A 23,189-nucleotide genomic window follows, 5' to 3' on the forward strand; every position below is an offset into this window, starting at 1 on the left:
TACCATTGCCCTTAGATGTTTAAATAACACATTTCTCATGGTCAAACTAAAAAAAAAACAAATCCACTTACCAGTTTTTCTAAAGATAAAGGTCCAGGGGGAATGTTGACATTGTGCTTTATACAAAGGTTTATAAATATCACATCTGCAACTAACATTTGAAGCCATGGAGAAGCAATAGAGGAGATGAACTTTTCTTTCTCTTCCATTGAAAAATCTGAAATGAAAAAGGCTACTTGAAAAAATCCTTGTAATAAAATTATTGAGTGCTTTTTTTTGAAAAGCAATGTTATATTATAGAGCTGCAAAATGCACAAGGAAGTCTTACCAGTTTACAAATTTTAGAGAAGACTGTTAAAATGCTGTTTGCAAAAATACAAGAATAGCTACAGAGTATTATATTTATATAATTTATATGTGTACTCAAATAACCACTTTGACCATCATCTTCATTGTTAATTAGTTGCCCCATAGACCCTAATACAGGAATAGGATACCTTATCCAAAAACCTGTCATCCAGAAAGCTCAGAATTACAGGATGACCATCTCCCAAAAACTCCATTTTTAAAAATGATTTCCTTTTTCTCTGTAATAATAAAACAGTACCTTGTACTTGGTCTCAAAATACATTGACGTTAATGGGTGTTTATTCACATTTTTTTTCAACGCAAAACATTTTTTTCACAGCGGAACCTGACAAAGTTTAGCTCATCACTACGATAAGCAAAGTAATTGCCACCTAGAATCTGTCTCTAAACTATTCACTAGATGGTACAAAACACCAGCCTGGCTTCATAAAAGAAAATCATAATAAACTGGGACAAAAGCTTAACATGTGTAAAATAGTCACAACAACTAAGGATGCACTGAATCCACTATCTTTGGGTTCGGCCAAACCCTGAATCTGTAGTAAAAGATTCAGCCGCATACCAAACCAAATCCAAATTTGCATATGCAAAACAGGCCCCTGAAGGGCTATATAGAAGGATGTTCCTGTGAGCAAAAGTCCCCTGATTTTAAAGAAGGAAAGGTGAAAACTCAGTAATCTTTATCAGAAAGGTCTATGTAAATACAGCCGTAAGCACTCACAGAAACGCTGCACTGAGTCCTCTATCAAAAGAATGTAAACATGTTCTTGGGGTATCTGACTTCCTCTCAGAAAAATCCTCCTCTCTCCCCCCCTCCCTTAGGAATGTGTAATCTGAGCTATAAAGGCTTGAGCAGGAAGCTATGAAGACCAAGCTAAAATGGCAGCTGCAATCTTAAGCAAACAGAGAAAGCTTCTAGGGCTCTTTACTCAGGTATGGTAATGCTTTCTGCAGAATAAATAAAGTGTTCCAGGTGGCACTAATGTGGTGAATCTACTGGCAGTAAAATGCCAAAATGACTTTCCTTCTCCTTTAAGAATTCAGACTCAGCCAGGACCTTGGATTTGGCTGAATCCGAATCCTGTCGAATCCCAAACCAAATCCTGTATTCGGTGCATTCCTAACAACCACTAAATGTTTATATTCTAACAATAGACAAAGAGCAAACAGAGCAGAGATTCACCCCAGTCCCTTCTCCTAACAGCTAACGTTCTAAAGCCTAAATTATTTTGTGCACACATTTTAAACAGTGTGCTCAGATGTTTTTTTGTGCACACCACAATATGTTGTGTGCGCAGGCCTCAAAATTTGTGTGCGTCCACACAAGCGCACACCTTAGAGGGAAAACTGGGAATGAGCTAAAGGAAAAATGATTAAGAAGATGCGCAAGCCTTACTATTAAAGAAATAATTCCAAATTCTTTTCTATTGTGTTTATGAAGCAAAAAAATTGCCTCTATGCCTAAGGCAATATATCATTGACAGCTGGGATTTTTAAATGCCTTAATAATGTGTATGGATGTGTTAATAAAATGAAATAATGAATTAATACAATTAATTTGGGTTTCATGTTCAATCTAAAAAGGGCTTTCATTACACAGCTTTTTATGTCTGGGTGACTGGTCCCCTTTAACCTTTAACAACCCGAGGGGCTCAAAGAGCCTGTCCACAAATTAAATATTTTTGTGAGGGGTTTAACTATATGTAATTATTTCCTAAATGCTCTACCTTTTACAGACCTGGACTGGGATTCAAAACAGACCTGGCATTTTAAGTACACAGAGACCCAAACAGAATCCACAGATTGCCGGGCTGGGTCTGCCCTTCTACATGGTCACATGATTAGGTGCTGGGACAAGGGCAGGAAAGAAAAATGGGTGGTCAGAAAGGGACGATGATACACTATTAGGGGGAATTCAGTAGTTGGAAGAGGTGTTTAAAACAGATGCCATCCCAGTTATTGTGTGTTTTGGGTGCCATCTGAGGTAATTCAGACATAGTAACATAGTAAGTTAGGTTGAAAAAAGATACACATCTATCGAGTTCAACCTTTTTTGTCTATATAAAACCTGCTGAACAGTTTAAATGATCCAGAGGAAGGCCAAAAAAAAAACACTTCTGAAGCCTCTCCAATTTTCCCCAGAGGGGGAAAAATATCCTTTCTGACTCCAAGTCCTGACTCCAAGATCGCAATCGGACCAGCTCTTGGACAGACTTATACTATGAGTTATCTTCCGTAACCTTGTATTTCGTCACTTGAAAAAATGCCATCCAACCCCTTCTTGCAGCTATATAATGTATCAGCCAGTACTACTGATACAGGGAGAGAATTCCACAAATTCACAGCTCTCACTGTAAAAACACTTTGCAAATATTTAGATGGAACCTCCATTCTTCAAATCTGAATAGATGCCTTTGTGTCTGCTGAAGGGACCTTGTGGTAAAAAAAGCATCAGAGAGATTATATGACCCCTTATATTTTTATAAATATTATAAATACATATTACACATATTTATCATAGTGCCTATTCTCCAGCGTAAACATTCCCAACTTGGCAAGTCTTTCTTCCTGAGACTTTTCATATCTCATATGCCCTTCTCTGCACCCTCTCTAACTCAATAATATTGTGTTTAAGCACTGGAAACTAAAACTGCCTGGCATATTCTAGATGGGGCCTTACCAGTGCTCTGTAAAGTGGAAGGATGGTCCCCTCCTCCAGTGGATCTATGCCCCTTTTAATACAGCTCAAGACCTTGTTTGCCCTTGCAGCTGCTGCCTGGCATTGCTTGCTAGTGCCAAGTTTATTATCTACAAGGACTCCAAGGTCCTTCTCCATAATGGATTTGCCTAGTGCAGTCCTATTAACGTTATAAATAGCTTGTATATTTTTACATCCCTGGTGTATGACCTTATATATATCGACATTGAATCTCATCTGCCACTTAGCAGCCCAGATTGCCAGTTTGTCAAGATCCTGCTGCAAGGATGCCACATCCTGGATGAAATTAATTGGGCTGCAAAGTTTTATGTCAATTGCAAACACTGATACATTACTTACAATGCCATCTTCTAAGTCATTAATAATCAAGTTGAATAAAAGTGGACACAATACAGAACCCTGAGGGACCCCACTAAGAACCTTACTTAAGTAGAAAGTGTACCATTAACTACCACACTCTGTACCACTCATGTTTTAGACGTTTTCAGTTACTGGGAATTAACTACTTTTATTCAAGCACAAATTACTGAGAGCAATAATATTACATTTATAATTATTTTTATATTAAATTACACTTTTTTCTAGTTTTTTTGCCGTTGGAATTATTGGCCTGAGCAATGAATATGTATTATCTAATTTTCCAGTGTTGTTTAGGCAAGAGATAAAATAAGTTTTTGAAACTTTTTGGTAGTAGCCAAGATGGAAACAAAAAATGCCTTTTGGCATTTACAGAAAGATAACCATTAAGTATCAATAAACAATAAAAAAAACAGCTTCACAGAGCATCAGTTGTTTTGGTTGCTGGAGTCAGTGACCCTGACAAACATATAGCATTCAGAAAAGATATAGTATAATACAAAAGTTGCTAAGAATAGGTCTATAACAAAGGTGAACTCATTTAAAGGGATTTGTGCTAATATTCCAAATTATAGTTGATATCAGCTCTTAGGCTGATGCCACACGGGGCTGATTCTTGGTCTGTGGAAAAACGCAGCCTTCTTTCTTGCCTGCTCCAAGAACCACTGAATAAATAAATAAATCACAGGCACACACAGCAGATATTGATATTGAAAACATGAGAGTTTGCATTTCAGAGCAGATATCTGCCGTGTGTTCACCCGGGCTAAATCATTCGTTCGGGGTGCAGACAAAGTAGAAGGCTTATTATCAGCCTCCTTATTTCTAGGAGGCAGAGGATCAGCCCCATGTGGAATCAGCCTTACATACAATATAGTTCCAGTCAAATGACTCACTGAGGACCTGTACAATTGGAATATTTGGGTGCTATGTAAGAAATATTAAAATATGTGGGAAACAGTGACAGTTAGCAGAATAAGCAAGAATTAGAATAAGTAAGAATGCTTTTTAAATACTACAAAAATGGGTGCATTTCTCAGAGGCCAAACACGGTCAGACTCAAGGCAGCAACCTTAACAGAGATCTTGTTGTTGGCCAAGGCCTCAACTTTTCAGATACTGGAGCTCCAGACAGGTTAGGAGGGTTAGTGTACAGTATGGCTCCGTATTAGGGAGTTTAATATGACAGGGACTCCTATATCCTACAGCAATCTGTAGATTCTGGCAACTGGAAAATATTGTTCCTGGCAAGTTCTTTATAGCAGTATAAAATATTACACACCACATATTCATAGATGAAAAAAGAACTTTCTCCAGATATCTTTACATATAACTATATCCCAAGTACATAGTGCAAAAATGCAACTGCAATTAAATCTGTCATACACAGAGAGATAAGCTGCCAAATCAGGAAGAAGGATTGTGAGCTTGCATACACCCTGGCTGGTGCAGTTCTGTTACAATCACTGGGGGTATAACATTTTGGCAACCCCACTAATTGTAACTTTCCTTCTCCATTAAATACCATAACCAGGTACAAGCCCTTCTGGTGACATCAGTATATACCACCCCTACTTGGTATTTAAATTTATAGTAGTAAGTTAAAGTGACATCTGTGTATATCATTAAAATAACATTGTAATGAATTAAATAATTATTCACAAAACAGTGTCCTAGCTTGCACTTTTGTGGCTAATCTGTTGCCAATAAAATGCCCCAGTGGCTTTCCTTCTCCTTTAAATAGCTTGGCCCTTTTTTTGTTGAGGGACCTATTTGTGGTGCAGTGCTGGGCCAAGAGGTACTTGCGACCAAGACCTTTAACTTTTAATGTCAAATTACAAATTAAATGTCTTTCTGCAACTGAATACATCATTACAGCTATTTAAAAAAACAAAAAAAAACAAAACAAAAAACAGGTAAGGTATTATGGTCAATACAGTGTAACTCACCTTCACAAGGAACACAAATGAAGAATGCTAGGTCATGAGCAACTTGATAGATTAAGTTTTTATTCAAATAAAATCCAAGAAGAATCCAATATTCCACAGCTGAACTAAGCATCATGTTCAAGGAAGACGCCACCTCTTGTACTAAGACCTTATGCCAATCAATGTAAAAGTAAACAAATTAGCAAATGTATTAATTTTCTTAACAAAAAAGCCTTAGTACTTAGATCTAGTACTAACTGAAAACTATTTTAAACCCCTTCAAACAACTGCTTTATGGCAATATTACTTGTATGTTCACTTGTGTAAACAAAGCAAGCTCAAAATAGTCGTATGTGTATCATAATGGCATAAAATACCTTGAATTTTTCAGGTTTACAAACTCGAAAAAATTAAGTTTGAAAAGATGGCTTGACCTAGAACAACTCCCATTGACTTCTATATACATTTTTACATTTGGACTAAATAAATACCAGACATTCAAGTTTTTAAAACATAATTCGAAATTAGGGCAACAACAAAAAAAAAAAAAACTCGAATTGTGAAAAATTAGAGTGTTGATAAATCTTCCCCATACAATCATACTCACATCATCTGTGCGATATGCTGCTTTATGAAACTTCAAAACTAGATCAGTTAAGGAACTCAGTTGGCGTGTAAGAAGTTTCATAGTTCTAAGCTCAGACCAAAAGATTCTGACTGCAAAAGATGGAAGCATTGTTCTTTGGACAAAACCAGGACATTCACAAAGTCTACAACATAAAAAGAATGATCTAATTATGATGCAAATTATTAAAAATAAAATTTCAGACCATTTGAAGACAGTAGGCTCAGAATAATCTTCATTAAAAAAAATGTGAGAACCACATCTGGCCTGCAGTGGATATACACTGCAGGCCAGATGTGGTTCTCACATTTTTTTTAATTTGTTGCTTAAATTTTCTTTCCTTTATCCTTGCCTGAATTTTTTTTTTTAATATACTGCACAAGGTTTTGAAAGCAAATGAAGTAAATGAAGCAAAAGAAAGATTTTGATTCAAACAAATGCGGGTGTGCCAATTGGTTGCATGCGTCTCTGTAGAGAAGACTAGAAGAAAATTAAGCCAAAAAAAATCTAAATATTTTTGGAGAAACACGATTTTGGGTCAAACAAATCATGTGTGGCAATTCCCAACTTTTTCATTACTCTTTGTTATGTTAAACCAGGTCATCCAATGTAAGCACGGGCCTAATTTATGCAATTACAACTAATAGGTTTTTCTAATGTAGAGTACCTAAAATAATTATAACTAATAATGACTAGAGGGCTCTAATAATTAACTTGCATGATTCTAGTAACATTTGCAATTTGAAAATATTAACAAGAAAACCATTTAATGACATATCATGACACTTCTGGTATACCTCTAGTAACAGTATTACCTTGGATTTATCACCAGATCCAGGAATTTACCTGAAATGCTTTTCTAATTTAAGTGGGGAAGTAACGGACAAAAAAAGAGCACAGGCTATCTGTATCCTGGGTTCACATTTCAATTGCAATATTTTGAGCATAATTTGGGTTCTGCAAAATTTGGATAACATTATCTTTTTCTTCTGTAAAAGGCTGACGACACATAAAAACTAAAATATAGGTCTGGAAGCTTATTAATCTAAAGGGCAGGATTTCTTTATTTTTAAAAAGCATCCTTTAATCTAGTTTAGTGCATGTATTTATCAAAACTGTAAATTCAGGAGCACCTATAAAAAAAAAATCTCACCTTGTGCTCAGCGCCTTGGCTTCCTCTTGAATGATGTTTGCGACATACTTTAAGAGGCATGCAGCTACTACTCTTATATTAACGTCCATTTTACTAGTCTCATTGCCTACATCAGGTGATGAATGACATAAAGAGAGTTGCTCATTGAGGAAAGACCTAAAAAGATGAAAAACAGAACTTGTATGACAAAATAATATTCCACAAAATAAATGAGGTATTTCGTACAGCACGCTATTATCCACTTTACAAATTATGATTGAAAAATTCCAGTCTACGGCTATGAATAATAAAAGAAAATTCATCATAGACATTTGTATACATATAAACAGGGCATAACATGTGTGCGCATTTAGGGAGATGGATTTAAACTTTTGCTAATGGCTAGAAGACGTTTAATGCTTCGGTATATTGCTAATTATTGGATTAGGTTATGTGATTAATATAGACAGTGGACATTTTTAGTGTGTGCCTTTTTGTATAAATGTTAAAATAATTAAATAATTTACATACCACTGCCTAAATAATTTCATACCTGGTGCTTTGTAGCCGAATTTTTTTTTTTTAGAAGAAGAATGGAGTGACAAAAGGACAGGAATTAGTTTAAATTGGTTCTCATTATGGTTAATGAAAATCACTGAACTTACAGCACAAGAATTTCAGATTTTTTTAAGGTATATGTACAATTGCTGGTGCCCTGTAGTTTTTTTTTTTTTTTTTAAAACACCCTCTATTCAAAATCTATTTCTTGCATAACGAAAATAAATGTAATTCTAAGCAATGTTAAAATATATATTAATATATATTAATGAAAAGTTTGGTAACAACAGCAAAAGCTGCTGGGGGACTTAGGGGAGAACAGACATTTGTTACACTGTTAAACCGTCGGAAGAAATAGAAACAAATACTGCTTTCACTTGAAATTTTATTAACCAATAACTTTAATAGCATTCAGTTTTTAAATTACTGGATATTGTATAATTGCTTAGAATAACATTCTTTTATTTAAAAATAAAAAGGTTTTTGGTGGAGCGATAAGTTTCATGTAATAAAGCTTCTTTTGCTGTTTCCAAGGGTAACAATGATAAAAAAAAAAAAAAAAAATCACAATCAATTTTCACCAGTAATTTTACTAATAAAAGAGTGTGCCTTGCACATATGTATGGAAATAAACCTTGTAGCACTAGTACTAAATGCAAAGTTGGCACTGAATCATCAAATACATATGAAAATCATTGTTACCTTGCAAGCACTTCAATGAAAGGCCAGCTTCCCCTCTGGCATAAGGGACACTGTAAAAAATCAAGATAATATTGCACCATACGTGAAGATTCCCATGGAGGATGGAACCAGAGTAGGTTATAAAAAATATCAAATAATCTCCCAAAACAGGTGATATCTATATTTCCCTGTTAGGATAAAAACACAGAAGAGTAGGCCCCAATTATTCAGGAAAACAAAATTCATATTTATTTTCTAAGTCATAAGAAGAGCAGTGTCATTTACATATTTGCAAATGTTTCGACATATATATAATTTGGTCTACTCTCTAACTGCAAGAGCCATATATTTACCATCAATGATAATTAAAGGGGTGGTTCAACTTTCAGTTAACTTCTAGTATGTTATAAAATGTTCCATTCTCTGCAACTGGTCCTCAATTTTTATTTCTTACAGTTTCTGAATTATTTGCCCTCTTCTGACTCTTTTATATTTTGAATGGGGGTCACTGAACCCAGCAACCAAAAAACTATTGCTCTGTGAGCCTTCAATTTTTTTTTTATTTTTAATTGTTTTATTGTAATAATAAGTAAAGTAAACATTATCTGCAGGAAATCAAAATTACTTAACATAATATTTATAATATTTCACCAAAATTTGGTTATTGGTGAGCAGGACCAGATCATATGGAAAAAGTCTGTATTTGTTTACCAAAAACAGGGAAAGGAATCATTCAGTCTTTTTCCGTTTAAAATGTTGCATAGAGGTAATATATATCTCTATTTATCTATTTTGTATTGAACAAGTCTGTCCCTAGTTATAATTAAGAACTTATAGCCTCCTCCTAGTCCTCCTGAGTTAGATCTGGTATTGCCCAGAGCCATCTGTCCTTCATGAGGTCAAACTGCTGGGGGACTGAGAGTAGAAGGATTTGATAAATCCTAGAGGTCATTTTGGAGACTAAAAGTGAATTTAGGACATTTTCTAGAGATGTAGTGCTTACTGTGGGGCTGAGTGATGAAAATGATGTGCTGTAAGCATGCCAAAATTGGAGATATTTAGAAAATGGAATACGGTGTTGGGCATATTTCTGATACAAGGGGAACCCTGTGTCTAAATTAAGTAGGGATGCACCAAATCCACTAGATTTGGCAGAATAACGAACCAAATCCTAATTTGCATATGCAAATTAAGACAAGGAAGGGCTAAAGAGAACCGTGTGTACAGCGTGTTATACATCTAGCATTTAGATAAATATACCTGTAACAGGTTCTTGATGAGTAACTGAAAGACATGTATGGGTGGCAAAGTTGGTAAAAGGCATTCAAGCTCCCCAAGTGCTTCAATGAAGAAATGTCCATCTATCAGTCCTTCAACTCTATTGAGACAAGCACGACCATTATCAAAACTGTTCACCTAGAAGAACAAAGGGTTGGTAAGCAGAATAGGTTGTTTTACAGAGAATTTTTTTCTACTTTTATGACAATCCATTTTATTGCAATCCATTTTTCAAAAAAGCAAACAGATTTTTTTTATATTTAATATTGAAATTTCACATGGGGCTAGCCATATTCTTCATTTGCTAGGGTGCCACAGCCATGTGACTTCAACATGACTTCATTATCGCCTACAAGATTAAAATGGTATTCACTTTTGCTAAAGGTCTCTGTTAAAATATATTACACAAATAGATAAATACCTTTACCATTATTGTCCCTTTAACTAATTAATTACAAAGTAAACTATTAAACTAAATGGTCTGCATCTGATACTTCAATCAATAGTCTATCCATGTACCTGTAAATTTCCCAAGGCCAAAAGATTTTTCAGACCGCAAAATCACAGCTGTATTGTAAGCACCGGAATATATCACGGCTTTATTCCAAGTGCTTTAAAACCTTAGCAATACAGCTGAGCTAGAAGGTAACATGTAAAGCAAATGTATGCGAGTTTTCGTTTAATTCAAGATATCACCTATGCGTATTATAGTTTTACAGGAGTATAAGATGATTTACAGTGTAATAAAACAAAGAACCTGCACTTTTAAATAAAAAAAAAAAATTAAGGAAATGCTTGCATCAGCAATTATATTAAATCTTGAGAGGAGATAGGGCATGACATTAACTTCAGTACAATAAAAATGCTATAAAGCCTGATCTCAAACAAGATAGGAAAATAATGTACAAATATTCATTTGGAGTTTAAACATCTGTTATCATCCCTCCAAGCAATACTAAGTAAATCTCTGATGTTTCCCATAAAATCCTGTTACTTACAACTAATGTGTACTATGGGTAGCTGCCTATTTGGGTCTGACTCCTTTGATATGCAGCTTTTGTTCACACAAACCCTTTGATGTTACCGAGAGGTGTTTATAAGCTTCTGACAGAGATTCTAAAGAAAGAGGCATTAAGTGTTTGTTTTGATGATCTATATACTGATCATCCATCCCTGGTCTGGTTAATATATTTATTTACTTTCTATTAGCTAATACAGAGACATAATGGGTAATACATTTAAGTGTACGCTATTGCAACAATTATATCATATTCTAGGCATTAGGAACTCAAACTGCTTCCAACAGTAATACAAATAGAACAATTACATTTTCGTCCAATGGATACATTTCTAGTATATTAGATCTGTACTTTTAGCAGTCTAAGATAGTAATTAGTAACATATTTTAATATTGTTGCCATTACCCTAAGAATATGAACTCATATGAACAAAATAAAAAAATAAAAAAAAAAAAGTGAGGAGTTTTTATTTGCAATCAAAAGTATTTGGTAGAATATATGAAAAATAATGAAAACTTATTTCACAAGTTACAAAAATCTTTATAGTTAAGATACAATTACACTGGAGATATACAAAGCCATTTGTTTTATATAAGTACGGCTCATCAAATCAAAGCTTTGATTCTGTGTTTCTCCCTGTGCTGTGTATATATATATATACATACATATCTATAAAAAGGCTGTTTTAACCTAAGATAGGCCGGGAGCCTCCTCTTGGTATAGTAAGTACGGCTCATAAGCAAAAGAAGAAAAAAAGAAAAACTTACATTGCCCTTCTTCACAATTCTGTGCCTTTTAATGCACTGATGGTGAAGACCCTGTAAGAAAACAAACATTTATGGTCTTAAACTACAGTTCTGTAAATGAAAAAACAAAATTTAAAAATTAGAACTGTGACAATCTGTCTCTAACTCTTTCACTGGTAGTGATTGACAACAAATTTTCCGTTTATTTGAAAAAAAAAGTGTGGAAACGTAAAATATACGTTGCTGCCATCTTGTAACATTTTTGCCAGCAGCCTACAAGGGCTTGCTTTGCTTCTCTATCCTAAAACAGAAACAGCCTCTAAAAGTACCAAGTTAACTTGTTTAACAAGTTAAACCCAAGTTTAATAAGCACTGTATTAGAAGTCGGGGGGTATAGGAGGAATCGTTTATGGTCTCTAGTACTGAAGGTCACATGTAAAATGCTGCTTCATTTAAATAAACCATTTCCATTAAAATATAGTTTTTTAGTAGTATGTGCTATGGAGTACTCCTAAATAGAAAATTGCCATTTTAAGCATTAAGGGCCGCGTCCTGGAATCATAGGATTCACAGTGCACACAAACAATCCAAGGCACATACATGCTAGGCCCCATCAGCCAATTAATGGACAGAGTTCTGTCTTTTGCTTCCACACTTCTTCATGTTACAATTAAAGCTGTAATATTTCTGGTTTTGTGATCTCTGAGGGAGCACACAGCCCATCACTAAATGGTGGATCAAGAGAAAAGATGTAAAAGGGCATTTACTGATAAACTATCTGGTGGTTAAGTATTCATTCTGGGGGTATAGCTTTCCTTTAACCTGACCTACATGCAGGACATTGCAAACCTTTATTACACAGAAAGTTTTACACCAGGCCTAGACTGTGAAAACTAAATTGTACCATTTTACTTGCATTTTTTGCCAAATAGACATGGTTACTCTTCTGATCATGGGATCATGGCATAAGCTACAAACATATTGTATAGAAATTCTTACAAATCCCCATAAATGTAAGCCAAGTCTGTTAGAGGTTATTCAATATCTGCATGTGCAGCAACCAGAAAGTTCTGGGCAGATCTTTGTTACAAACTTAATGGGAGACTTACTAACTTAGGGGGAGATTTATCAGTGCTTGAGTGATTTTTTTCACTATTCAAGCTTTTTTGTCCTAAAAAAACAAACTTTGAATTACCATGAGCAGCCTATTTCTAATAAACTAACCCGAACTAAAAGATTAAATATTAGTATACTTTCCACATGCTAAATGTGCTAGGCGCTTTCTCAAGAGTATGTTGAGTGCGGGTCTCCTATACCTGACCAACAACCTCTACCATGCTGGCAGTTTAGTTTAATCATTAAATTCATCTTGAGCTCCCGATAGCTTTGAGTTGTTGCTCATAAATCTGTATGTTCTTTCTAAATAGCTGTGGATCAATAATATAGAAATTATTTCACAGAAGAACACAATTAAGATCTATGATTTAATAATAATATGATATATTGGGGCTTTTTTTGTGAATCCATTTTACCTACAGGAATGGGATCTATTATCCGGAATACTGTTTTTTTTTTTTAAAATAAGGAATCTTTGCATCATTTAGATCACCATACATTTAGGGGCCCATTCAACAATGTACGATTAACGTTTTCGAAGTTTTAGAACTGTGCGTATTTTCTATGATATTTTTGTTATTTGCACAACTTTTTCGTAATTTGTGGCAATTTGTGCAACAAAATCGTATTTGGCGCAATGAGTACGAAAGTTTCGGATTCATTCAAGCTTCGGTATCGTGACTTTCCTTGGGCCAGGTTGGAGCTGCAGAGTGCCATTGAGTCAGAAAGTTTTTTGCGCCATTTACAATTGTTCGAATACAAAAATTTCAGAATTTTCGGATCGTACCACAATATTTTCGTACAACCACAATGCGATCCTAAATTTTTGGATCTAATACGATTTTTTTCCACCTGTACTTTTAAAAATCCGAAATTCGGACTATGATAAATCAGCCCCTAAGTCTGCTATATATAATTTCATAATAAACTCTGCTTAGTTTGGATTAAATACAAGGTGCTGCTTTATTATTACAGAGTAAAAGGAACGTTTTTTAATGAATGACTTGCTTAAAATGAAATTTATGGGAGATGGCCTTCATGTAATTTAGAGCTTTTTTACCAAAAAAAAAATGCCTATAGACTCCAATGGCTGCAAAAGAAAAAGTCACCATGGAATAGCAAAAATTGCAGTGAAAACACACTAACTGACTTCAATGTGTTTCGCAAATCTTTGCTATTTTGCAAATTCTTTGTTAAAGCAGGACATATTTGCTCATCACTAGTTTATGGATAACAAATGGATCCCATACCTTTAGAAAAACAAAAAACCTTCTCGTTTAACAGGATATATTATAGTAATTATATTGGAAATAATTTTCTTTGTTTCTGAGGTATATTTTGAATTAGGACAGCTTTGTATAAACATCTTTAAAAAGTGACAGGTGTCAAATATATTATTCTCTGTAATTAAATATTAACACCTAAATATCTATTCCTCTTATAGTCTTACATTGTGTGCTGTTCTTGAACATTTTTAACCTTTCATCACCTGCAGGCTTCCCTAACTTTATCTCCTGTTCTTCAATGCCAGCCTAGAAGTAAAAAAGGTTTAGTAACCTCTGCTGACCCTGTGTAGGATTTTACAGGTATGGAATCTATCATCTACAAAAGTCGGAGCATGGTTTTGCAGATAACTGATCTTTCCATTATGTGGAGCACTAAGCATAAAAACAAACCCAACTCTTATCAACAAAGATTTGTGCAATTGTAGTTCAAGTACAAATTTCTGTTTTATTACAGAGGAAAAAGCAAATAGTTTAAAAATTAAGTATTGTTTTTTAAATAGGTCACTATAGGTCTCGTACTTTTTGGGCATTCTGGATAACAGGTTTCTACATATTGGTACCCACACCTTATATAAATGTAAACCATCCATTAACACTACAACTGTTATTACGTCATTACTGGGATAATTTTATTTATTTTAATAAACATAAAAATTTCTAGTTATTAAAAATTTAAAAAAACATTTTTCCCTCTTACTTGGGCCAAACAAAAGCGTTTCCAGATCATATTTTGTATGTCATCAACCTGCTCAAATGTCATTTCTTCTGATGCTCCTTCAATTGGATCCTGACATATAAAAACATACATTTCAATTTTATGCAGTGCAATACAATGTTAGGGACATGTATTCACGTGTTAGCAATCTCTTGTGCTATTAAGCTGCCAGAATATTCTAGGGTTTAGTGCATGCTCAAATTAATACTGGGGCTGAGAAATTTTGTAAAAAATATACATCACAGAAGTGCACTGTTACTGAATCTGCATTTATATCTCCTTATCCGTGTGTTTGCATCCAAAACTGTTAAGGCATGTACACTAGTGATGTGTGCGTCAAGTTTTACTTGACCTGCACCAGACCCTAATCCCCCCACTCCCACCCAGAACCCCTCTACTTTTAGACCCACACCTTCCCCGCCCACTGATGAAGTCACAAAAGGGGTGGGACGAGTGTGTGGGTCTATAAATAAGAGAGCCGGAAAGCCAGCAGTGTAAGGTCGTAGGTGGGGAAAGTGAGCACAAATACTCGACTTGAACCCACCTGTGACCCGAAAATGTTGTGCAGAGGTCGGCAAAAACCCACCTGGCCCGCACATCATTAATGTACACACTCAGTTTGTGTAGCTTAAGTGTGATGGCACACAGGCTGTTTAATCGCCAGCTATAAATCTTTGCAAGTGCAGGTGACAAAACATCCCTTGTTTCCTTCCCACTGGCTAATATCGAAAGCATCAGTGGGGAAACACATACACAGATGTGTATACCACATCCTCCTAAAAAAGATGATACATGTGATAAAGTGTAAAGCAATAAAGCTAGGGGGCGGAGTGCTACTTATCATAGGTAACTAATTTGACTGCATGCCCTGATTAAAGAGATATTCACCAAGATGAGGTGAAGATTCAAAGTGAAAGACAAAATGTAAAAATAATATCCAACATAACCATGTTAAAGGTCACCTACATTTTTTAAATAAACCAGATTCTGAATTGTCTTATATGATTATAGCGAATGGTTTTAATTTCTATAGATCAGCGAAATGTTGAACAATACTCAGATAAATAATAACAATCAGATAAAATTATTTACTGTTGGTAAAATAATCAAGTTATTCTTTACTAACTGCTCTCAGGAATTTGTCTCTTTACATGTTTGTGTCAGATTTCGTAATTTTGAAACAATCAACTCCGAATCCTACATGTAGAGAGACAGATTGCCCAAAGGGAGCACTAAAGAGGAACTTTCATATTTCAGAAACAGAATTATTCGCTGATATTTAGAAAAACAGAAAGTAAGGTCTATGTTACATGACATTTTTCACTGTGTTATAAAATAGCAATGCAATGGAAAATAAGAGAGCTTATAGGCACATATCTCTCAGCCTTATAGTTTGAGACCATGAAAAAATATATCCAACATGAAAGTAAAGAAGGAAAAAAAAAGTTTACCTCTAAAAGATATGAACCAAGATACTGCACAGAATGATAAGATTTGTCAAAGTTTTGTTTTTCTCTGTTTGCATCAAAATTGCTTTGTTTAAAGAAAACATGAGTAACCTCTTCATGAAGCTCTTCTGCGTTACATATAATTGCTTGTCCAGCTCTCAGAACTCTAGAAGAGAGTCACATAATTCATAAATACAGGTATCTGTGTGAACTTAAATTTTAAGTTTTGCAGTGATTATTCTGGGTCGTTATTTAGAATTACTAAAAGAACAGCGCCCCAGAACAGTACTTATACAGTTTTTAAACAGACAAAATGGAATGTGATAATCATATGCAAAAGAAGAAAATATACATTTTTGGAGTAATTTTTCCATACTTTTTCCTTACTAACTTGGATTAACATTCTCTATAAACATGTTCTACTCAGACATGTTGAGTCTCCAGCACCAATGAAAAGCACTAAATGCAAGTAGTAAGCATGATTAAGGGACAGCCTAGGAAATGTTATTGTTAATGTTACTTTTTAATAATGATGTTTGATTTCCATCCCTTGCCTATTCATCATCCAGTCTCTCATTCAAACTGCTGTTTGGTTGTTGGGGGAAATTGGACCCTAGCAACCAGATTTTTACTTGTTGAATATATAATTAAATCAAACTAAGTCTACATCAGCGTTTTTCAACCACTGTTCCGCGGCACACTAGTGTGCCGCGAGATGTTGCCTGGTGTGCCGTAGGCAGGGCACCAATGTACTAGGGGGGCACTGCTCTTGGCACCAATGTACTAGGGGGGCACTGCTGCTGGGCACCAATGTACTAGGGTGGCACTGCTGCTGGGCACCAGTGTACTAGGGGGGCACTGCTCTTGGCACCAATGTACTGGGGGGCACTGCTGCTGGGCACCAATGTACTAGCGGGGCACTGCTCTTGGCACCAATGTACTAGGGGGGCACTGCTGCTGGGCACCAATGTACTAGGGGGGCACTGCTCTTGGCACCAATGTACTAGGGGGGCACTGCTGCTGGGCACCAATGTACTAGGGGGGCACTGCTGCTGGGCACAGAGTTAAATTTTTTAACATTTTCTAATGGTGGTGTGCCTTGTGATTTTTTTCATGAAACAAGTGTGCCTTTGCCCAAAAAAGGTTGAAAAACACTGGTCTACATCATACTAAAAACACAGGAGGGAAGGGGGTCATTTATAAAAAAATTGGTGAATTTGCATCTAGGCAGAAAGCCATGGCAAGTTGATTAATTACCTGTAGCTGGCTACAGGTAATTAAACGCTAATCATTGATTGGCTGACATATATTACTGCTCCACTGTTTGAAGTTTGTGGAATGATGGGAGATGTAGTTTAGTAACATGCAACGCAGGGTAGGTATAGGTATATATGTTCAGGTAGTTGTAATTAGTAGAAAATATTATACTGTCATTCGTACTTTTACCAAAGAAACTTTCATTTGTACAGCTGTCTTTACGCCTCTTTCTACTAGACCTTATAACTGGCTAGACAAAATGTTTTATATTTTCACTGAAGTGGAATGTATTTTTATCAAAGCAAAATTTCAGAAAACATCATTACCTTTCAAATGCCTCCCTTTGTTTTTGACCCTTGTCAACAAGAATAGCCACTTTCCATTTTCTAAAAGCCCCTTTAACACCAGTTCTTGTCAGGTGTTCACGCCATCTTTTAGGTGCAGATTGCATCTGGGGTGAATAAGGGGAGTGTCTTTCAATTCTGTAACCCCACTCATATATTGTTTCGTCAAGCCATCTGCCTCTCTGTACGCTGTTAATTACGTAGTCTTTAATCAGAACCCACTTCCCTGAGAAACAAACAAAATGTGAGCCAAAACATAAGAAAAAAAAAACAACAACAAAAAAAAAAACCTTTAGGTAAAAAACGATGAAAATATTACCTATTTATAAATTAAGTTACCTGCTGAACAAGCTGCAAGCCACTTTTCACTTCGGCATGGGTTTTTTGCGATGAGATGTGTACAGTTTTCAAATTTCTACAGTATCAGAAAAAAGATAAATATGTATCTGTCATTGATCTATCTGTCTGAAAAACTATTAGCTTGTCAAAACAGGAAATGTACAGTTTTTTTTAGAAATGCGTTATTGTATTGATTTCCTAAACAAGTATTACTATTAATTAAACATTAACCTATAATAATTATGTCTCCATTGTATTGTGGATGCAGGGATAATAGGTGAAACTGCGGCAACTCTACATTTTGTGTGACTTTAGGAATCTGTTTGATCTATGGTGTCAACCTTTGGGTAGGGTCTTAATGAAAGATAAGTATATTTGCCACTGTAAGTCAATAAATCACTTTTGGGCACTTTTTCAAAATAAATCAAGTGTGCTGCTTCTCTTTCATTAAGACTATGGGGGGCATTTACTAACGTTTGTATTTTTTTTCACGATTATTTGTTGTTTTTTTTTTAACTTTTTGTGTAAAAAACATGTAGAAATCAATTGGAGTTGTCCTAGGCAGATTGAATCAATTTTGTTTCCAATTTGTGCTTTAAGAAGTTTCCTGGTTGTTTATTTTTTTCATCTTTAAGTACACGAAGATTCATGAAAAACTGTAAAATCATGGTTTTTGTACAGAGTGTGGCTGAGGGTGAGACCATCTGCCAGGAGATTAAAGCTCAATCAAAAGAGGACCTTGAAACATGGCAATTACCCTAAACATTCTAGCTGAAGAATTCTGTAAAGGCCAAGCCAAAGCTCAGATCTATAGCACATGGAAATGCTGTGTCATACAAACACTCGAGCATCAGAAAGCCAGATGGGCAAGTCTGTTCTAATCAATGCAACATTGCCTTCATACCAAAAAAACATGCATGATAATACAAATGTATGATTACCTCAGTGTCAATAAATATACAATCAAGTTTAAACAGCAGCTCAACAAGAGATTCTTTTTCTTTGTCCCTGAATCCCGTGAACTGAATAATACGTTTCCTTGAAGTTACTTCCATCTGCAAATTAAATAACGCATTGTAAATTAAACACAGACTTACATTTACAGTTTTTTTTCCCTAACAGAGTTGATAATTTGTTCTTGAAATATATATCAGTTGTATCCACATAGTCAGAGTTGCAAACAAGAACAATGATACAAAGGGTTACAACCAAGGTACCGGACACCCCAAAAACCTGTGGACTCATGGGAAATAAAAAATAAATTTATTGAAATCAAACTAAGAAAACGACAACATATTTTAATATCAAACACGTATAAATGTATTAAATACAGATTACGGAGATGGGGTTCATTAGATTAAAACAGGTCATTCCCTTATTATATAAAAAATTACTGTTGCTGGCCAATAACATAAAACAATAAATAAATAAGATAAACATTCAGTTAATTACCAGTAGTTAAAGAGATTGAATATTGCATAAATGTTTGTCGCAAGCATACAAATTAACCAATTATAAATTCTCAGTCCATAAAGAGGGGCTTTAATATTTACTTGAAGATCATTGAAGTCAAAATGCCCACCCAAAAACTGTTTTATTTGCATAATGAAAGAAAAGGTAATTCTATGCAACTTTACAGAATACAGGTATAGGAACTGTTATTCAGAATGCTCGGGACCTGGGGCTTTCTATATAAGGGATCTTTCTGTAATTTGGATCTCCATACCTCAAGTCTACTAAAAAATCATTTAAATGTCATTTAAACCCAATAGGCTTGTTTAGCCCCCAATAAGGATTACCGTATATACTCGAGTATAAGCCGATCCGAATATAAGCAGAGGTACCTAATTTTACCTAAGAAAACTGGAAAAACTTATTGACTCGAGTATAAGCCTAGGCATCCATTTCTTTTAACACACCTGCACACTAGCTTGTGTCCGAGTAGTAAGGGCAGCGCCGTATTACCTATCCAATACCTATACGAGTTAAATTGACAATTGCATGTGACTGACTTGTTCCTCTTGCTGCCTGGCTATATATGATATAGTGACTTTGGCAAGTAGTAAATGAATCATACCTTGCATTTGGCGTGCCGTATTCCCTTTCAAACTGCCCATCGGTTTGAGGGAGGAAAGTAATTAAAATCTAAATTCCATAACTATTTCTGAATGCTTCTCCCCCAATATCAGCACACTCTAATGCATTAAAAGCATTAAAGGAAGCAAGTTGTCTAAAATACAATAAGCCAATGACATTTACCTGCATCCCCCATGGAGCTGAAGATACTCTCAGTGACTGATATGATGGTGTCAGTAGCCTGGTCATACCACGACAAACTGAAGAACATGTTGAAGGGAGATCATTCAGTGCCTGACTGACAACACTGGCTGCTGCACTGACTCGCTTCAGAAGCTCCACATTCTCTGTATTTGGCGCACCGTATTCCCTTTCAAACCGGCAGTCGCTATTTACAGCTATTACAGGACAGCTATTTACAAATCGTTATAGATGCATATGGCATCAATTTCTACCAAATAAAGTTACTAGTCAACCTGGAAACTTCTGGTTTCACTAGAATTTATAAAATGCTCCACAGCAGAGCCTAGATTGCTGTACCTGTTAATAAAACACAGATGGCAGCTGCAATCTTATGCATCTTGATGTCCTTTCTCTAGCGACTGCTGACCAGGGGCACACAGAGTTGAAGTTAGAGCTGGACTGACTTGAACAATAGAACTGGGGGAAATTATATCATGGTACCATCGCCGTAATCCCTTTCAAACCGGCCGTCGCGCATGCACACGTCACGCTGCGCGCAACCACCAACCCCCTGTGCGACGGCCGGTTTGAAAGGGATTACGGCGACGGTACCATGATATAATTTCCCCCAGTTCTATTGTATAAGCAGCATACAGAGTTCAAGCCAGTCCAGTGACATGTGCGCGACGGCCAGTTTGAAATGGAATACAAATACAGAGGATGTAGAGGGCATACGGCGCGCCAAATGCAAACATGACGGATTGCCGGTTTGACAGGCAATACGGCCAAATACGCCCCACCAAATGCAAGGTATAATTCATTTACTACTTGCCTCGAGTATAAGCCGAGGGTTCCTTTTTTAGCACATTTTTAGTGCTAGAAAACTCGGCTTATACGGTAATTATATCTTAGTTGGGATCAAGTACAAGGTACTGTTTTATTATTACAGAGAAAAAGGAAATCATGTTGAAAAATTAGAATTATTTGCTTATAATGGAGTCTATGGGAGATGGCCTTTCCGTAAGTCAGAACTTTCTGGATAATGGATCTTATACCTGTACATGAAAGGAGAATGAAAGCTTAATGTGCTTTATGTTTAGAAACTGCAGCTATCTCCCATAGACTCCTTTTTAATGATATAATTAAAATTTTTAAAAATGATTTCCTTTTTTTCTGCAATAATTAAACAGTACCATGTACTTAAAGGAACAGTAACACCAAAAAATAAGAATGTTTTTAAGTAATCATAATACAATGCACTGTTGCCCTGCACTGGTAAAATTTGCACATTTGCTTTAGAAACACTTCTATAGTTTATATAAAAAGTTGCTGTGTAGCCATGGGGGCAGCCATTCAAGCTGGAAAAAGGAGAAAAGGCACAGGTTACATAGCAGATAACAGATAAAACATGTATTGTACAGAACTTTTCTGTTATCTGCTATGTAACCTAGGGCTGGGCGATATGGCCGGTTCTGCGCATGCATGGGGGGTATTTAAAGCTATCAAACGCCTCCTCCTGTGCTATGTTGTCTGCGGCCTTGCCTGGGAAACTAAGCCTGCCTGATTTATCTTGCGACTTTCTGTTGCCGATCCTTCGCTTGCCTGACTCTGATTTTCAATACTGCAGTAATTATTCTCTAATTTATTAGGAAATGGGGTTAACACCTAATCATGCATGGAAAAAAAAAAACAGTCAAATACCGTGACACCGATATAATTTTGAAAAATACCGTGATATAAATTTTTGGTCATACCGCCCAGCTCTAATGTAACCTGTGCCTTTTCTCTTTTAAATGGCTGCCCCCATGGCTACACAGCAGCTTCATTTACTAAACCAGTGCTGTCCAACTGGCGGCCCGCGGGCCGCATGCGGCCCGCGACCCCCCTCTGTGTGGCCCCCCACCTGTCTGGCTGCTTTGATGGTTTACCTTTGTGTAAGCTTTAAATGGTATCAGTACTGTGATTAACTGCCCCCCCTGCATGGTTCTCACCTCAGATTCAGGCTGTAATCAGGCTGTATTGTTTAAATATGTAATCCCCTGTACTGTTCACACCTTTTAATCTCTGCATTGTTCACCCCCTGCAGTGTTCACACCTCAGGCTCAGGCTGTAATCACCCCCATTGTTCCCCTGTTCACACCTCAGGAGCAGTAGAAACCCACAAATAATCCCTGCACACTACAAAAAGAACATATACTGAGGTGGTACTGCAATTAAAAAGTTTTTTAATATATAGTTATTGTGCAGACTGTAGGAGCAGTGCCAGCATTGTGTCACTGTAGGCTGCCTGTGTGTGCCATACAGGCAGCATAGGGCAAGCAGAGTATGGCACACACAGGCAGGGTAGGGAAGGCAGAGTATGGCAAACACAGGCAGGGTAGGGAAGGCAGAGTATGGCACACACAGCCAGAGTAGGGCAGGCAGAGTATGGCACACACAGGCCAAGTTTGGCACAAACCAGCCAAGAATGGCACACACAGTGAAAGTATGGCACACAGGCAGGGTAGGGCAGGCAGAGTATGGCACACACAAAGGCAGGGTAGGACAGGCAGAGTATGGCACACAGGCAGGGTAGGGCAGGCAGAGTATGGCAGGTTTTTGCTGTACTACAACCATTAATATGGGTATGGTCATGTGATAACATGGGTGTGGTTTCAAGTGGGTGCGGTTTCAAAAAGGGGAGTGGTCAAAACTGGCTTCCATTATCGGCCCTCCACCACGTAGGTCGGAAAAATTCCGGCCCTCGGTACAACAGAAGTTGGACAGCACTGTACTAAACTATAGTAATGTTTCTAAAGCAAATACACCAGTTGCAACAGTACATTATACTGTAGTTCCTTTTATACACATGTTCCTTTAATCCCAACTTAGATATAATTATTCATTATCGGTGGCATAACAATTCAAATGGGTTTACTTAATGTTTAAATTATTTTTAGTAGCCTTAAATTATTGTGCTCCAAATGACAGAAAGGCCCCTTATCTAGAAAACCTTAGGTCCCGAGCATTCTGGA

The 23,189-nt window shown here is 36.3% G+C and overlaps 1 protein-coding gene across 3 annotated transcripts in view; it reads right to left on the reverse strand.

The window, feature by feature from the left end:
* The window catches only part of slf1 (SMC5-SMC6 complex localization factor 1), a 40,852-nt gene that overhangs the window by 14,185 nt on the left and 3,478 nt on the right, over positions 1–23,189 (reverse strand). For 2 of the 3 annotated variants that reach the window (XM_012968376.3, XM_002933423.5), the window contains exons 2-13: positions 18,858–18,971; positions 17,917–17,992; positions 17,560–17,803; positions 15,980–16,142; positions 14,511–14,600; positions 11,433–11,483; positions 9,629–9,784; positions 8,390–8,556; positions 7,151–7,306; positions 5,980–6,142; positions 5,394–5,541; positions 72–217 (exon numbers count right to left, since the gene is read on the reverse strand). In XM_012968376.3, the coding sequence (XP_012823830.1) occupies positions 72–217; positions 5,394–5,541; positions 5,980–6,142; positions 7,151–7,306; positions 8,390–8,556; positions 9,629–9,784; positions 11,433–11,483; positions 14,511–14,600; positions 15,980–16,142; positions 17,560–17,803; positions 17,917–17,992; positions 18,858–18,971 (1,674 nt within the window). The remainder of the gene's footprint in view (positions 1–71; positions 218–5,393; positions 5,542–5,979; positions 6,143–7,150; positions 7,307–8,389; positions 8,557–9,628; positions 9,785–11,432; positions 11,484–14,510; positions 14,601–15,979; positions 16,143–17,559; positions 17,804–17,916; positions 17,993–18,857; positions 18,972–23,189) is intronic. The other variant, XM_018090793.2, reaches the window with a different exon arrangement.

Source organism: Xenopus tropicalis, chromosome 1 (assembly GCF_000004195.4).
Source record: "Xenopus tropicalis strain Nigerian chromosome 1, UCB_Xtro_10.0, whole genome shotgun sequence".
Classification (NCBI taxonomy): domain Eukaryota; kingdom Metazoa; phylum Chordata; class Amphibia; order Anura; family Pipidae; genus Xenopus; species Xenopus tropicalis.